At 44.1% G+C, this 13,511-nt stretch overlaps 1 protein-coding gene across 7 annotated transcripts in view; it reads left to right on the top strand.

Annotated features, from left to right (window-relative positions):
• The first annotated feature begins 299 nt into the window (after positions 1–299).
• Positions 300–13,511, top strand: part of TMEM62 (transmembrane protein 62) — a 46,799-nt gene continuing 33,587 nt past the window's right edge. Inside the window, exons 1-6 of one of the 7 annotated variants that reach the window (XM_061611266.1) lie at positions 300–781; positions 921–1,452; positions 2,274–2,385; positions 6,841–6,978; positions 7,867–7,912; positions 8,353–8,494. In XM_061611266.1, the coding sequence (XP_061467250.1) occupies positions 1,270–1,452; positions 2,274–2,385; positions 6,841–6,978; positions 7,867–7,912; positions 8,353–8,494 (621 nt within the window). In that variant the 5' untranslated portion in view covers positions 300–781; positions 921–1,269. Of the gene's footprint in view, positions 782–828; positions 1,519–1,664; positions 1,685–1,734; positions 1,814–2,273; positions 2,386–6,840; positions 6,979–7,866; positions 7,913–8,352; positions 8,495–13,511 lie in introns of those variants that run through there. The other 6 variants (XM_061611265.1, XM_061611270.1, XM_061611269.1 and 3 more) reach the window with 6 other exon arrangements.

Here is a 13,511-nt window from a genome sequence, read left to right as displayed (position 1 = left end):
CTGGCTGTTGACTCTTCCTTCAGCAGTGGTGATCCACCGCACATGAGCGCTGCAGGCTAGTGGGTGCATGACACAGCCCATGTTGAATACACAGCTCTGTTCTTCAACAGAAGAGAATGGCCTGAGAAACAGCTGCGAGGCTACTGCTTCGCCCCTACAGTATCTGCTGCCTGAGGCAATTGCTTTTTTGCGCCTAAGGACAGGCCCTGATAATGCAGTGTTCTAATTTGCAAAACCAATACTCCAAAAAATATAATTTCTAGAGGGGTAGTTTGTTGTAACAAAATCAACAGAGTCTTGTACCAACTTAAAAAAAAAATTATTATGCCATAAGCTTTTGTGGATTTACAGTCCTTCAGATGCACAAAGTGTTGCCCTGAGTTGCAATGGGTATTGTAAAAGGTGAGGTAGGAGGAGCATGAAATGTAGGAGCATGAAAAGGGAGAGTATTAGCTACTGAGAAGACTAGTTTTGTGGCTGCCTCACCTCCTTTCACTCCGATTGGCTCCAATCAGCAGGAAAGGTCAAGGAAACATTAAGATTCTTCGCAGTGGCTAAGACACTCTCCTTCCATGCTGATTGGATACCGGAGACACAGGAACCCTGCCTGCACCCTGCTCCCAAAGAAGTAAAGGGTCTAAGACCCCCTGAGACCCTGGACGACTACACCCTGGTGACAAGGGCTGGTATTCAAGCCGAAAGTAATACTAAGGCACCCCTTAATAAGCTTTCTGGATTGTGTCCACGTGAGCAGCACATCCTCAAGTCTTCTTCACTCTTGGTATTTACTGTTATTTATTCGTTTTATATAAACAGCTTCACAGCCTGTAGCCATGAAAGCAGCATACAAGAAGATAAAAATGCGATAAAATGCATGCTGTAGAAACATTTTTAATTTCTGCTGCTGTATGCTGCTGCAGGTCCGTCAAGCAAGTCTTCACTCATATCGTAAAGGAAAGCAGCTACTCTGCGTGTATAGGCACTTTCCAAGGAAAGAAGGAAGCCGTGTGGGAGGTATGACCATGCCACAACCCTTTTGACCATCTGGCAAAGCACAGCCTAAACAGGTTCTACACTCGCCACCTGCTGGACTGGCCGGGCGCTTCTTGCTTCACCTCCTGAGCTCTGACGGGAGAGGTAGTTCTCCAATAAAGATGAGGAAGGGAGGGCCTAACAAAACATGATGGGCAGACGCGGAAGCGAACGGTTTAGTCCGTACCACTTTGTTCCAACGGGGACTGGTGACGCTTTGTGCTCGCATTCGGGTGGATGATTACGAACCAATCAAAAATGCTACGGTTGGTAGCTGGACTAATTGCGGCCGGTCTGGTTGCGCAGTTGGTGGACTGGTATGGCTCTTCGGGGCCCCATCAGCTGCAGGGCCAGCCTCGCTCCTTGGCTTCTGAGCCGGCGCCCGGAGCTGAGGCGAACAACCTCTTCTGGATAATTCAGGCGAGTCGAGGCGGGGCAACCTATGACCCTCCGATGAACTCCGGAGAGAAATCCAATCCAGCACCAGTGAGAAGAGAGCAGGAAACCCGCAATGTTACTTAGGGTTAAATTTATAAGACAAACATTGTTTTAGCTATATGACACATATGACATTATCCAACAGTTGTACTATATTTTTAAGTTACTGGTTTTCTATTTTTCAGAATTGGAGGAAAAGGGTCTATTGGTAAAAGTAAATGGTATATAGAATAAGGAAAATTACAGATTGCTGTGACATAACTAATGAATGACAAATAGCTGTGATATATGAGATCAGGAAACAACATTAATGCACTGTTGTGTCAGATTTAGCTTGGCAGAGGTATGTTTGCAACAGATATAAGGTGTTATATCAATGAGATCAGGAAATGGCATTAATGCACTGACATATTAGATTTGGCTTGGTCTAGCTATGTTTGCAACAATGTACCCTGCCAGCACTATCCTAGCATACTGTCAGATAGTAATTTGTTTATAGATGTTGCATGGGTACACCTTGCTCTGATGAAAAATAAGTCAGGTTAACCTCTCTTATGTGTTCAAATAGGGAACCCAGCTTTTCTAGAAATAAAAATGTGAATGACTATTGCTAATTTACATGGCCAATTAACATAAAGACCAACCAAAAGTGCTGATTGTGAAATTAAGCTATCAGGGTTTGAAGTCTTGTTCTATTTAGGCAATATTTTTTCTATAAATATTTAGAGCTGTTCCTATAAACAATTTCCTAAATACATTATTCTTTAGTCATTCTGTCATCCTTCTAATTGTTTTCCTTGTAGGTATCAGATTTGCACATCAGTAAGTTTTTGAGTCCTGAAAGAGCTTCTGATTTCGAAAAGTTCTGTGTGGAAACAATTCCTGTAATTCAACCTGTTCTTGCTTTAGTAACAGGTGAGACATCTCCTTCTCCTCCTTACCCCTCACCTCCCACTCCAATTTCTTTGTAGAATACATTACACTACTTGAAGCTTGACTTTCACAGTCATGAATGATGGTTGCTAGGTCTGGATCTAAAATAAAAAGTTTTAGCATTGTCACTGGATGGGAAATGTAAGCACAGGAATGAACTGAGGAGCACTGAAGTTGGAACTCCATTATCAGTAGTATGAGAGCCTGCTGGATCAGGAAAGCAGCCCATTCATCTAATTTAGCATCCTGTTTTCACAGTGACCAACCAGATGCCTATGGGAAGCCCATAGGTAGGACTTGAGTGCAACAGCACTCTATCCAGAGCTTGGAAGATTACTTTTTAAAAGTAATAAATTACAGTTACATGGCCCAAAAAGTAGTAATTAACGTTACAATTACAATTGCTGTGAGAGTAACTGATTACTTTTCCTCCAAAGTAATCACTACAATTACATTTCAATTACTTTTTAAAAAAAGCCTACAAGGTGCTGGCCTTGGCTGCTGCACATCTAAGTAGCCTAAAACAACATTCAAAATAAACAAACACATACAGAGGTAATAGAATAATTATTTTTATTCATAAGATAGCAATGGTGGTCTCTCCGCTGGTAAGGGTGGTCACTATGCAGATCTTTGCAACGTCAAACCAAGTGCAACCCCCCCCTCAGCCAGCCAGCATAATCTCTCTCACTTAACCACCTCCCAGACCCTGCCCTACCACTAACTAAGGGACACTCACTCAAGCAAACATTTTCCCCTGAGATGCAAAAAAGTTAAAATACTGCAAATGCAGCACAGTAGCCAGAGAGGGTGGTGGAGGCCAAGTGCAAACACAGTATTCTCTCCCTCCCCCCCCCCCCCCTCTCTCTCTCTCTCTCTCTCTCTCTCTCTCACACACACACACACACACACACACACACACACACACACACACACACACACACACACACACACGTACATTGTCATCTTTCACCTCCACAGTTCTTTATCTCCGTTCTGCTGCTGCCCCCTTCTCCTCCTTTATCCATGTTCTTGACCTCTGGATCCTTTTTCCCTCCACTCCATTCTTCACCACCACTATCCATTTTTTTATATAATTGTTTTCTCCACTCCACCCCGTCTCACTCTCTGCCTCCTCCCTCGTCGCCTCCTACCCATCCACAGCATGAGGAAAGAGTGACACTGCACAGAAGCCCAGTTTGAGGCAAATCAGAGGAGCAGAAGACTTCCCCTGCTCCCCCCCCAAAGTAATGCCCAAAAGTAATTCTGGAAATGTTACAATTACTCCACAAAAGTAGTAAAATTACTCCTAGCTCTATTACAATCAAAATGTAAAGGAATTACCCACTCGTTACTCAAAAAAGTAATGAATTACAAGTAATTCGTTACTTGTAACTAGTTACTTCCAAGCTCTGACTCTATCTTCCTCCAGTTTGCAGCAACTGGTATTCGGCAACATACTGCCTCTGATGGTGGAGACAGAAGATAGTCATCATGGCTAGTAGCCATTGATAGCCTTATCCTCCAAGAATTTATCTAATCCTCTTTTACAGCCATCCAAGTTGGTGGCCATCATTGCCTCCTGTGGGAGCAAATTACATAGTCTAGCAAACTATGCTAAACTAGTTAAACATAGTTTAACTACATGCTATGTGTTTTGTCTGTCCTGAATCTTCCAGCGCTCAGCTTCACTGGATGTCCATAAGTTCTAGGGTCATGAGAGAGGGAGAAATCTCTCTATTCACTTGCTCCACACCATGCATAATTTTGCACGCTTCTGTCATGTTGCCTCTTACTCACTTTTTATCTAAACCAAAAACCTTGTCCTCTTTCCTCCATTGCTTTCCCAATCTCATCATGTAATTGCTTCAGCCTTGTTTGGATTCAGCTTAAGTTTGTTTGGGTGTACCAAGTTTCCTCCTGTATACTCCCGCTTTTCCCTTACCATCTACCTTAGAGGCCCTCTCATGAGTCTGCAGTCTTCTGAAGTAGTATATGTGGCAACCAGAACTTTTCTATTCTGATGTTTTCTCAGGAATACCTACAGAGGCAAGACTAGTTTCCTCCCTATGTGTATTTGAAAGGCTGACTTTCTTCTTAAGATGCTTTTTTTTTGGTCTAATTATTTTAGTTGCACGGATTGTTTTACATCAGTCCACTGTTTTATCATTTATTGTTGTTGTTCTTATGTGCCTTCAAGTCGATTACAACTTATGGCGACCCTATGAATCAGCTACCTCCAAGAGCATCTGTCATGAACCACCCTGTTCAGATCTTGTAAGTCCAGGTCTGTGGCTTCCTTTATGGAATCAATCCCTCTCTTGTTTGCCCTTCCTCTTTTTCTACTCCCTTCTGATTTTCCCAGCATTATTGCCTTTTCTAATGTGATCTCATTATGTGTCCAAAGTATGATAACCTCAGTTTCATAATTTTAGCTTCTAGTGATAGTTCTGGTTTAATTTGTTCTAATACCCAATTATTTGTCTTTTTTGCGGTCCATGGTATCTAAAAAGCTCTCCTCCAACACTACATTTCATATGAGTTGATTCTTCTCTTATCTGCCTTTTTCACTGTCCAGCCTCCACATCCATACATAGAGACTGGGAATACCATGGTCTGAATGATCCTGACTTTAGTGTTCAGTGATACATTTTTGCATTGAGGATCTTTTCTAGTCCTCTCATAGCTGCCCTCCCCAGTCCTAGCCATCTTCTAATTTCTTGACTATCGTCTCCATTTTGGTTAATGACTGTGCCAAGGTATTGATGATCCTTGACAAGTTCAATGTCCTCATTGTCAACTTTAAATTTACATAAACCTTCTGTTGTCATTATTTAGGTCTTGATGTTCAGCTGTAGTCCTGCTTTTGTGCTTTCCTCTTTAACTTTCATCAGTATTTGTTTCAAATCATTACTGGTTTCTGCTAGTAGTATGGTATCATCTGCGTATCTTAAATTATTGATATTTCTCCCTCCAATTTTCACACCTTCTTCATCCAACCCTTCTTTCTGTATGATAAGTTCTGCATATAGATTAAACAAATAAGGTGATAAAATACACCCCTGTCTCATACCCTTTCTGATTGGGAACCAATCTGTTTCTCCATATTCTGTCCTTACAGTAGCCTCTTGTCCAGAGTATATGTGGCACATCAAAACAGTCAGATGCTGTGGCACCCCCATTTCTTTCACAGCATTCCATAGTTTTCCATGATCTGCACATCAAAGGCTTTGCTGTAATCTATAAAGTACAGGGTGATTTTCTTCTTAAATTCCTTGGTCTGTTCCATTATCCAACGTATGTTTGCAATATGATCTCTTGTACCTCTTCCCTTTCTAAATCCAGCTTGGACATCTGGCATTTCTCACTCCATATATAGTAAGCACCTTTGATGTAGAATCTTGAGCATTACTTTACTCAGAGCTTGGAAAAGTTATTTTTTTGAACTACAACTCCCATCAGCCCTAGCCAGCATGGCCACTGGATTGGGCTGATGCGAGTTGTAGTTCAAAAAAGTAACTTTTCCAAGCTCTGACATTACTTGCATGGGATATTAAGACAATAGTTTGATAATTACTGCATTCCCTAGGATCCCCTTTCTTTGGAATTGGGATGTATATTGAACGCTTCCAGTCTGTGGGCAATTGTTTTATTTTCCCTATTTGTTGACAAATTTAATGGCCATGCTACCGGGCAAGTAAGGAAGTAGGAATGGGCACGGTTGACCAGCCTCATCGATACCCCTCACTAATCTTGGGAACATCCTAGATGGCAGGCTGTGGCCTATGGAGGTGTAGGATACGTGGAAGGTCTGCTAAGAAGTACACATTAAGCCCCTTCCAGAGGGCCCTAGTTAGTAGTTTTTAGGCTGTCCACTGTTGGGCTGAAGGTTATGCTTTGCCCTTGCTGCATGAGTGTGTCCAAGTGTCAGGTATGCTTTAACTTGGATTCCTGCACTGAGCAGGGGGTTGAACTCGATGGCTCCTTCCAGTTGTACTGTTCTATGATTTTAAGTTCAGCACTTCTTTTTCCCATGGCTGCTAGTAACATCTAAAGTAAAGGAGTACACTTACAAGCATATTTGGGATGGAGGCTGATTTCTTTCTGTTCTGGTTGTCCCAGTGTCTGGGGGCAGGTTCCTGCTTATACCACTACTTTGGCTTTTTAAATAGACCAAGTTCATTTTGTGTCATATAAGTCAAATGGAAGCTTCTCATTGGGGCAGTGGGCGGAAGTGACTTGTAATCCTATGACACAGTGGGGATATGCCTGCTGCTCTACTACTGGCTCCAGAATAAGGGGCTGAATAATTTTGTACATGCGCACCTATGTCCCATATTGTAGCCTCCTTCAATGGCCTATTCAATATCAGTACTTTATATATTTTTACTATGACATTTTTATATGTTTTATGTTCTGTGGCTCTTTCATCATTAGGTGATTTGACTGATGCCAAAACGAAAGATAAACTTGGGTCTGATCAGTTTGAAGTGGAATGGCAAACTTACCAGACAATCTTAAAAAGGACTAAGGTCATGGAAAAAACCAAATGGATAGACATAAAAGGGAATCATGGTAAGAGAGATGTGAAACTCTAGAGTTGGGATTTCAGTTTGTTCCCCATCTGTGGAGCAGGAGGAGGGTTACTCCTCCCATTTGGTCCAAGAAGAATCTTCATCCTGGTCAGCTGGAAGAGTAACCACCAATTTTAATCGCCAGCTTGGTTCTCCGCCACCTGGAATAGCCTTGAACAGTTCTTCTGAATTTGGTCAAGTATTCTCCTGAGTAGTTTCAATCAAGAAACTATCATAGAAGTACTGTCCTTTTCTAGGAACAATGTTTATCGTAGTTACCAAACTCAAATAAATCTTTTTTTTTTAACCAGTAAGTGTTGTCATTTCTGAAAAAAGTATTTTCTGAGGTCTTTCTGTAGATCCATTTGTAGGTGGTTATCTTTGTCATCTCTAAGTCCATCTGCAATTCCTGCCTATTCTTTTTAGAAAGAAGAGTCTGGAATCTGGATTGTTGTCAACTCCCAGTTACCAGAAGAGATGGCCATACAAACCCTCATGTCTTCGTATTAAAATTCTACCTTTCTGTGTACTTTAATTGTAAGCCACTTTGGGAGCCAATCTTGGTTGGAAAGCAGAAATGTAATTTAAAAATATATGATGATCAAATCATTTTTATTATTTTAGTTTTTATTCTACAGTAGCTTAGGTATTATTAAGTGCCTAGCAATGAGAGATAATATTTATAAAGAACTTCACTATTTTTCAAGACTAAAGTCATGTTTCAGCATTTGCTTTGTAGGGTAAATCTTTATTGGAATAAAGCTTTGATAGCTCCCTGGCTATCCTGCTTTGATCTCAAATTCATACTGCACAACACTGGATCTGTCTTAATCTGGACTCTCTGAATCCTACATTTCTTTTTAAATGTTGTTTGCTGCTTTCATTGCAGATACATTCAATATTCCAAGCCTGGAAAGTGTCCAGAATTACTACAGGTATGTCAATGTGCCATGATGAATTCAGAAGTCCAGAAAATGTGTGATAGAGAGATGCTCTTTTTAAACAAGGTATATTAGCATTAGGAAAAATGATTTTATTAAAGTAGCCTAGCAAATAAGTATTTAGAAGGGTAGTCATTTGTCCCAGTCTTTGGCTTGCCCGTGTTGTTCCTCCTTCCTTGCTGCCACGGTTAAGATTTCTGTGCCGCTTCACTCCTCTGTCTTTATCCTTAGAGGCTAGAAGAGGGAGAATCCAACTTGCAAGTGCAGGCCTCTTGTATTAATAGCGTAGGTGCTGAACTGAGACAAATGCAGTCCCGTTTCTCCCTCTTAGTCTTACAGGACTTCTGGTGGAAACTATGTGCATTTAATTGCTTTTCACATTTCTCTTTCATCCAAACTTTTCTGACTAAAATATTCTTGTCTCCTTTCGATAGGAAATACTCTGCTTGGCAAAAGGATGGCTCCTTCCATTACATCCACAGCACACCTTTCGGCAAATATTCTTTCATTTGTGTCGATGCAACTCTCAATCCAGGCCCCAAGAGACCCTACAATTTCTTTGGGATATTAAATGCGGTAATGTAAAACACTGTGCATTACAGCCTTAATTTGTCTGCTTATGCAGCTAGTAAAATTTTAAGCCTGTGTGACACCTGCATGAATTCTGTGAAGTCTTTAGAGCAATAGAGGATTAATTTCCACAGATACAGTGCTTGCTTGGATTTGATTTCCTGTGGAAGGGGGGGTCACTGGAGAATTGCAGTGTTCTGCAATATTTGAATTTATTCACAAATATACAGGTTTTGCACCAGTGGAGGCAGGCAATCTTTCTAACAACGCAAATTTTGCTGCCCCATATCCAAAACACTGTGTTTCTCCCAGTTTGGCTCAAAACTGCCATTTTGCACCCAGACTACATTATATCATCTTCATTGTTTGTTTGTTTGTTTGTTTGTTGCCTCACACCTAGTGCCTCCTTGAGGACAACGTTCCGTAGCCTGGGGCTACGACTGAAAAGGCCTGTTCTCATGTTGCTAACCTCTGAGTCTCCCATGGAGGGGGCTGTGACGCCCTTCCCTGGCTCTTCCTGTCAGGTTCCTACCTGCGCGTGGCTACTGCCAGTCACTAGGCACCACTAGGGACTCCACCAGTCCGGACTGTCCTTTTTTATTGTTTCTCTCCCCGCTCTAGCACAGATCTCAACAGATCCCCCTGCTAGGCAACCACCAGTCACGTCCTAATACTAGTATTCCCAGAGACTCTGAATACTGGTATTGTTATTCTCTTCACCGCTGCCACCATTTGTTACAGTTCCCCTTCAGCCTTGGTCATTACCTTACCCTCCCTTCTGGTCTGTGAAACCCCAGCCAAGGATCAGGCCTTTGGTAAACCAAATTAAGTATTTATTAAAGATAACAAAGCTAACAAGATTAACAAGATTTCTTCTTAAGGCACATAAGCATATGGTTTTACTCAATACTAATCCGAACTCCACCCCCCTCCTTCTCCACTCTCTCCTGGCAAACAACTCTCTCAAACCCCACCAAGCAACCCACTCTTTCTCTTCTCCCCCCAGATTCCACTCTCACTCTTCCTTTTATACGTTCAGCCATTTTAAACACTCAGCCAATCATCTAGCATTCTACTGCCCATTCACTCCCCCTCCTCTTTCACTCCACTTACCATGTATCTTCTAAACAACCAACACTTATTTTATTTATTTATTTATTTATTTTTAAAACTTATATACCGCCCGACTAGCAATAGCTCTCAGGGCGGTGAACATAGATACAATAAAATACAATATAATACAAAAACATCAGTCTAAAATCAAATTTCACAATCTAAAAACAGCAAAGGCTAAAATCAAATTACAAACCTTACAATCATTAACAAAAACTTAAAATGCCTCGGAGTAGAGAAAGGTTTTAACCTGGCGCCGAAAGGATGATAGTGTTGGCGCCAGGTGAACCTCCTCGGGGAGACTATTCCATAGTTCGGGGGCCACCACTGAGAAGGCCCTTGATCTTGTCACTGCCCTCCGAAGGGCCTTCGTAGCAGACCGTAGTGTACGAGCCGGTTCATAGCGGGAGAGGCGTTCCGACAGATATCGAGGTCCCGCGCCGTATAAGGCTTTATAGGTTAACACCAACACTTTGAATTTGGCCCAGAAGCGTATTGGAAGCCAGTGCAAGCGGGCCAAAACAGGTGTTATATGGTCAGACCGCTTCGTTCTTGTTAGCAGTCTGGCCGCCGCATTTTGCACCAGCTGTAGCTTCCGAACTGTCTTCAGAGGTAGCCCTACGTAGAGCGCATTACAGTAATCCAAACGTGAGGTTACCAGAGCATGTACTACTGATGTAAGATCCTCCTTACTCAGGTAGGGACATAGCTGGGCTACCAATCGAAGTTGGTAGAACGCATTCCGTGCCACCGAGGCTACATGAGCCTCAAGTGACAGGGAAGAGTCTAGAACGACTCCCAGACTACGAACCTGTTCCTTTAGGGGGAGTGTAACCCCATCCAGGACAGGATATGTATCCACCATCTGATTGGAAAAACCATCCACCAACAGCATCTCAGTCTTATCAGGATTGAGTCTCAGTTTGTTAGTTCTCATCCAGTCCATTGTCGCGTCCAGGCAACGGTTCAGCACATTGACTGGCTCACCTGAGGAAGATGAAAAGGAGAAGTAGAGCTGCGTGTCATCAGCGTACTGGTGACAACGCACTCCAAAACTCCTGATGACCGCACCCAACGGCTTCATATAGATGTTAAAAAGCATGGGAGACAAAACCGAACCCTGCGGGACCCCACATTGGAGTACCCACGGTGTCGAGCAATGTTCCCCAAGCACTATCTTCTGGAGACGGCCTGCCAAGTAGGAGCGGAACCACTGCCACGCAGTGCCTCCAACTCCCAACTCCGCAAGCCTCTCCAGAAGGATACCATGGTCGATGGTATCAAAAGCCGCTGAGAGATCAAGGAGAATCAACAGAGTTACACTCCCTCTGTCTCTCTCCCGACATAGATCATCAAACAGGGCAACCAAGGCCGTCTCAGTGCCAAAACCGGGCCTGAAACCCGATTGAAATGGATCTAGATAATCGGTTTCATCCAATAGCGCCTGGAGCTGGTCAGCAACCACTCGTTCCAAGATCTTGCCGAGATATGGAACATTTGCCACTGGTCTGTAGCTGCTGAAATCCTCTGGGTCCAGGGAAGGCTTTTTCAGGAGTGGTCTCACTGCTGCCTCCTTCAGACAGCCAGGGACCACTCCCTCTCGCAAGGAGGCATTTATCACTTCCCTGGCCCAGCCAACTGTTCCCTCCTTGCCAGTTTTTATTAGCCAAGAGGGGCAAGGATCTAGTACCGAAGTGGTTGCATGTACCTGTCCAAGCACCTTGTCCACGTCCTTGAACTGAACCGACTGAAACTCATCCAACAAAACATGATAAGACTGTGCACCAGACACCTCACTAGGGTTAACTGCTATAAAATGAGAGTCTAGGTCCCGACGAATGCGTAAGATCTTATGCTGGAAGTGCTCAGCAAACTCATTGCAGCGGGCCACCGAAGTATCTACAGTGTCCTGAAGGCCTAGATGGAGTAGCCCTCGGACAACTCTAAAAAGCTCCGCTGGGCGGGAGAGAGATGCCTTAATAGTGGCGGCGAAATATTGTTTTTTCGCCCCCCTCACCGCTCCTATATACCGCTTGGTGAAAGCACAAACCAGCGTATAGTTGCATTCATCAGGAGTTCATCTCCATCTCCGCTCAAGCCGCCTCCTATCTTGCTTCATCGCCCTCAACTCTGGAGTATACCAAGGAGCTGAATGAGCTCTGCAAAGGAGAGGGCGCGCAGGAGCGATCGTGTCGACAGCCCGGGCCATCTCCACATTCCACAGATTAACCAGGGCTTCAACAGGAGCGCCAGTCCTATCAGCTGGAAAATCCCCCAGAGCCCTTTGAAAACCTTCAGGATTCATTAGTCTCCGGGGGTGGACCAATTTAATAGGTCCCCCACACTTGTGGAGGGAAAAGGTCGCTGAAAGTCTAAACTTCAGCAAGCAGTGATCTGTCCATGACAAAGGGAGAGATGTAAAACTCCCCACATCCAGATCACTATCCCCATGTCCAGTAACAAAAATAAGGTCGAGTGTATGCCCCGATATATGTGTTGGGCCACTAATATATTGGGACAGCCCCATGGTTGTCATGAAGTCCATGAAGTCCTGAGCCGCCCCAGACAAAATAGCCTCGGCATGAATGTTGACATCCCCCAGTACTAATAGTCTAGGGGATCTCAACAATACCTCCGAGACCACTTCCGTCAACTCAGTTAAGGAAGCCACTGGGCAGCAAGGTGGGCGGTACACCAAAAGGATTCCTAGTCTGTCCCTCTGGCCCAACACAAGGTGCAAACATTCCAGACCAGTAGTTGTATGGACATGGTGCTTGGTGAGTGAGATGGAACTCTTATAGACCACAGCAACCCCACCTCCCCGACCCTCAGATCTACCATGATGCTGAACCAAATACCCCGGTGGGCAGATCTGGGAGAGACTAACTCCTTCCTGTTCGCCCACCCAGGTCTCGGTTAGACATGCCAGATCGGCTGCCTCGTCCATAATCAAATAATGGACGAGAGGGGTTTTATTATGAACCGATCTGGCATTAAAAAGCAGCAGCTGGAGATCTGAGAGTTGGCTGAGAGGACAACCAACAACCCTGCGGGTATGAGAAGGACCGGAACAAGGCACAGCCACAACATGTCTGGGCCGCGTTCCCCTTACCTGGCACGTCCTTCTCATAACACCATACCTCCCTCTGCCCGTCACTACGGCAATTGGGGTCCCCTCATGTCTCCCCGCTAGATGGAAAGATCTCTTCCCCAGACACATTATAAACTATAAATACAAAAAGAAAAATACAAAACACTCAAATACATAAAATACACACTCTCACAACATGCATTCATATAAGCACCCAGAAAGAAAGCAGCAAGAGCAGCAACCTCTCCTTCCCTTGGGGCGATGCTTTCTTTCTCCTGCAGGGCCTGGGTCTCCCAGGCCACCTCAGCCAGCCGGCTTATGTATCCCTCCAGAGAGGGACAGGTGGTAAGAATCAGTCCTGGCTGGCTGGGTACCTGGGGCCTGGTCCTGCCAGGCAGAAGTCCCTCAGGGAAGGGTGGTGGAGGTGGTGGTCCCACAGCAGCAGCAGCAGCACAGCAGCAGCGGCCTCTCCTTCCCTTGGGCGATGGTCTCTTCCTCCTGCAGGCACTGGGTCACTTACCATATATACATTAATATAGGAACATCACAGGGGTACATGAAGAAGGATCTCAGGTGACAAGCACAAGGTCCAGGGCAGTTCATAAGTGGAGAGGCAGTCTTTGAGATATTGAGGTCCTGAGCTGCATAAGGCTTTATAGGTCAAAACCAGCACTTTGAATTGAACCCAGAAACTAATCGGTATCCAGTGCAGCTGTACCAGAATTGGTATTATATGTGTGGATCAACCTATCCCAGTCAGTAATCTGGCTGCCGTGTTCTGCACTAGCTGGAGTTTCCAAACTGTCTTCAAAGGCAGCC

Source organism: Rhineura floridana, chromosome 2 (assembly GCF_030035675.1).
Source record: "Rhineura floridana isolate rRhiFlo1 chromosome 2, rRhiFlo1.hap2, whole genome shotgun sequence".
Classification (NCBI taxonomy): domain Eukaryota; kingdom Metazoa; phylum Chordata; class Lepidosauria; order Squamata; family Rhineuridae; genus Rhineura; species Rhineura floridana.
Note: the sequence above shows the minus strand (reverse complement) of the source record. Positions and strands in the feature narration are given on the sequence as shown.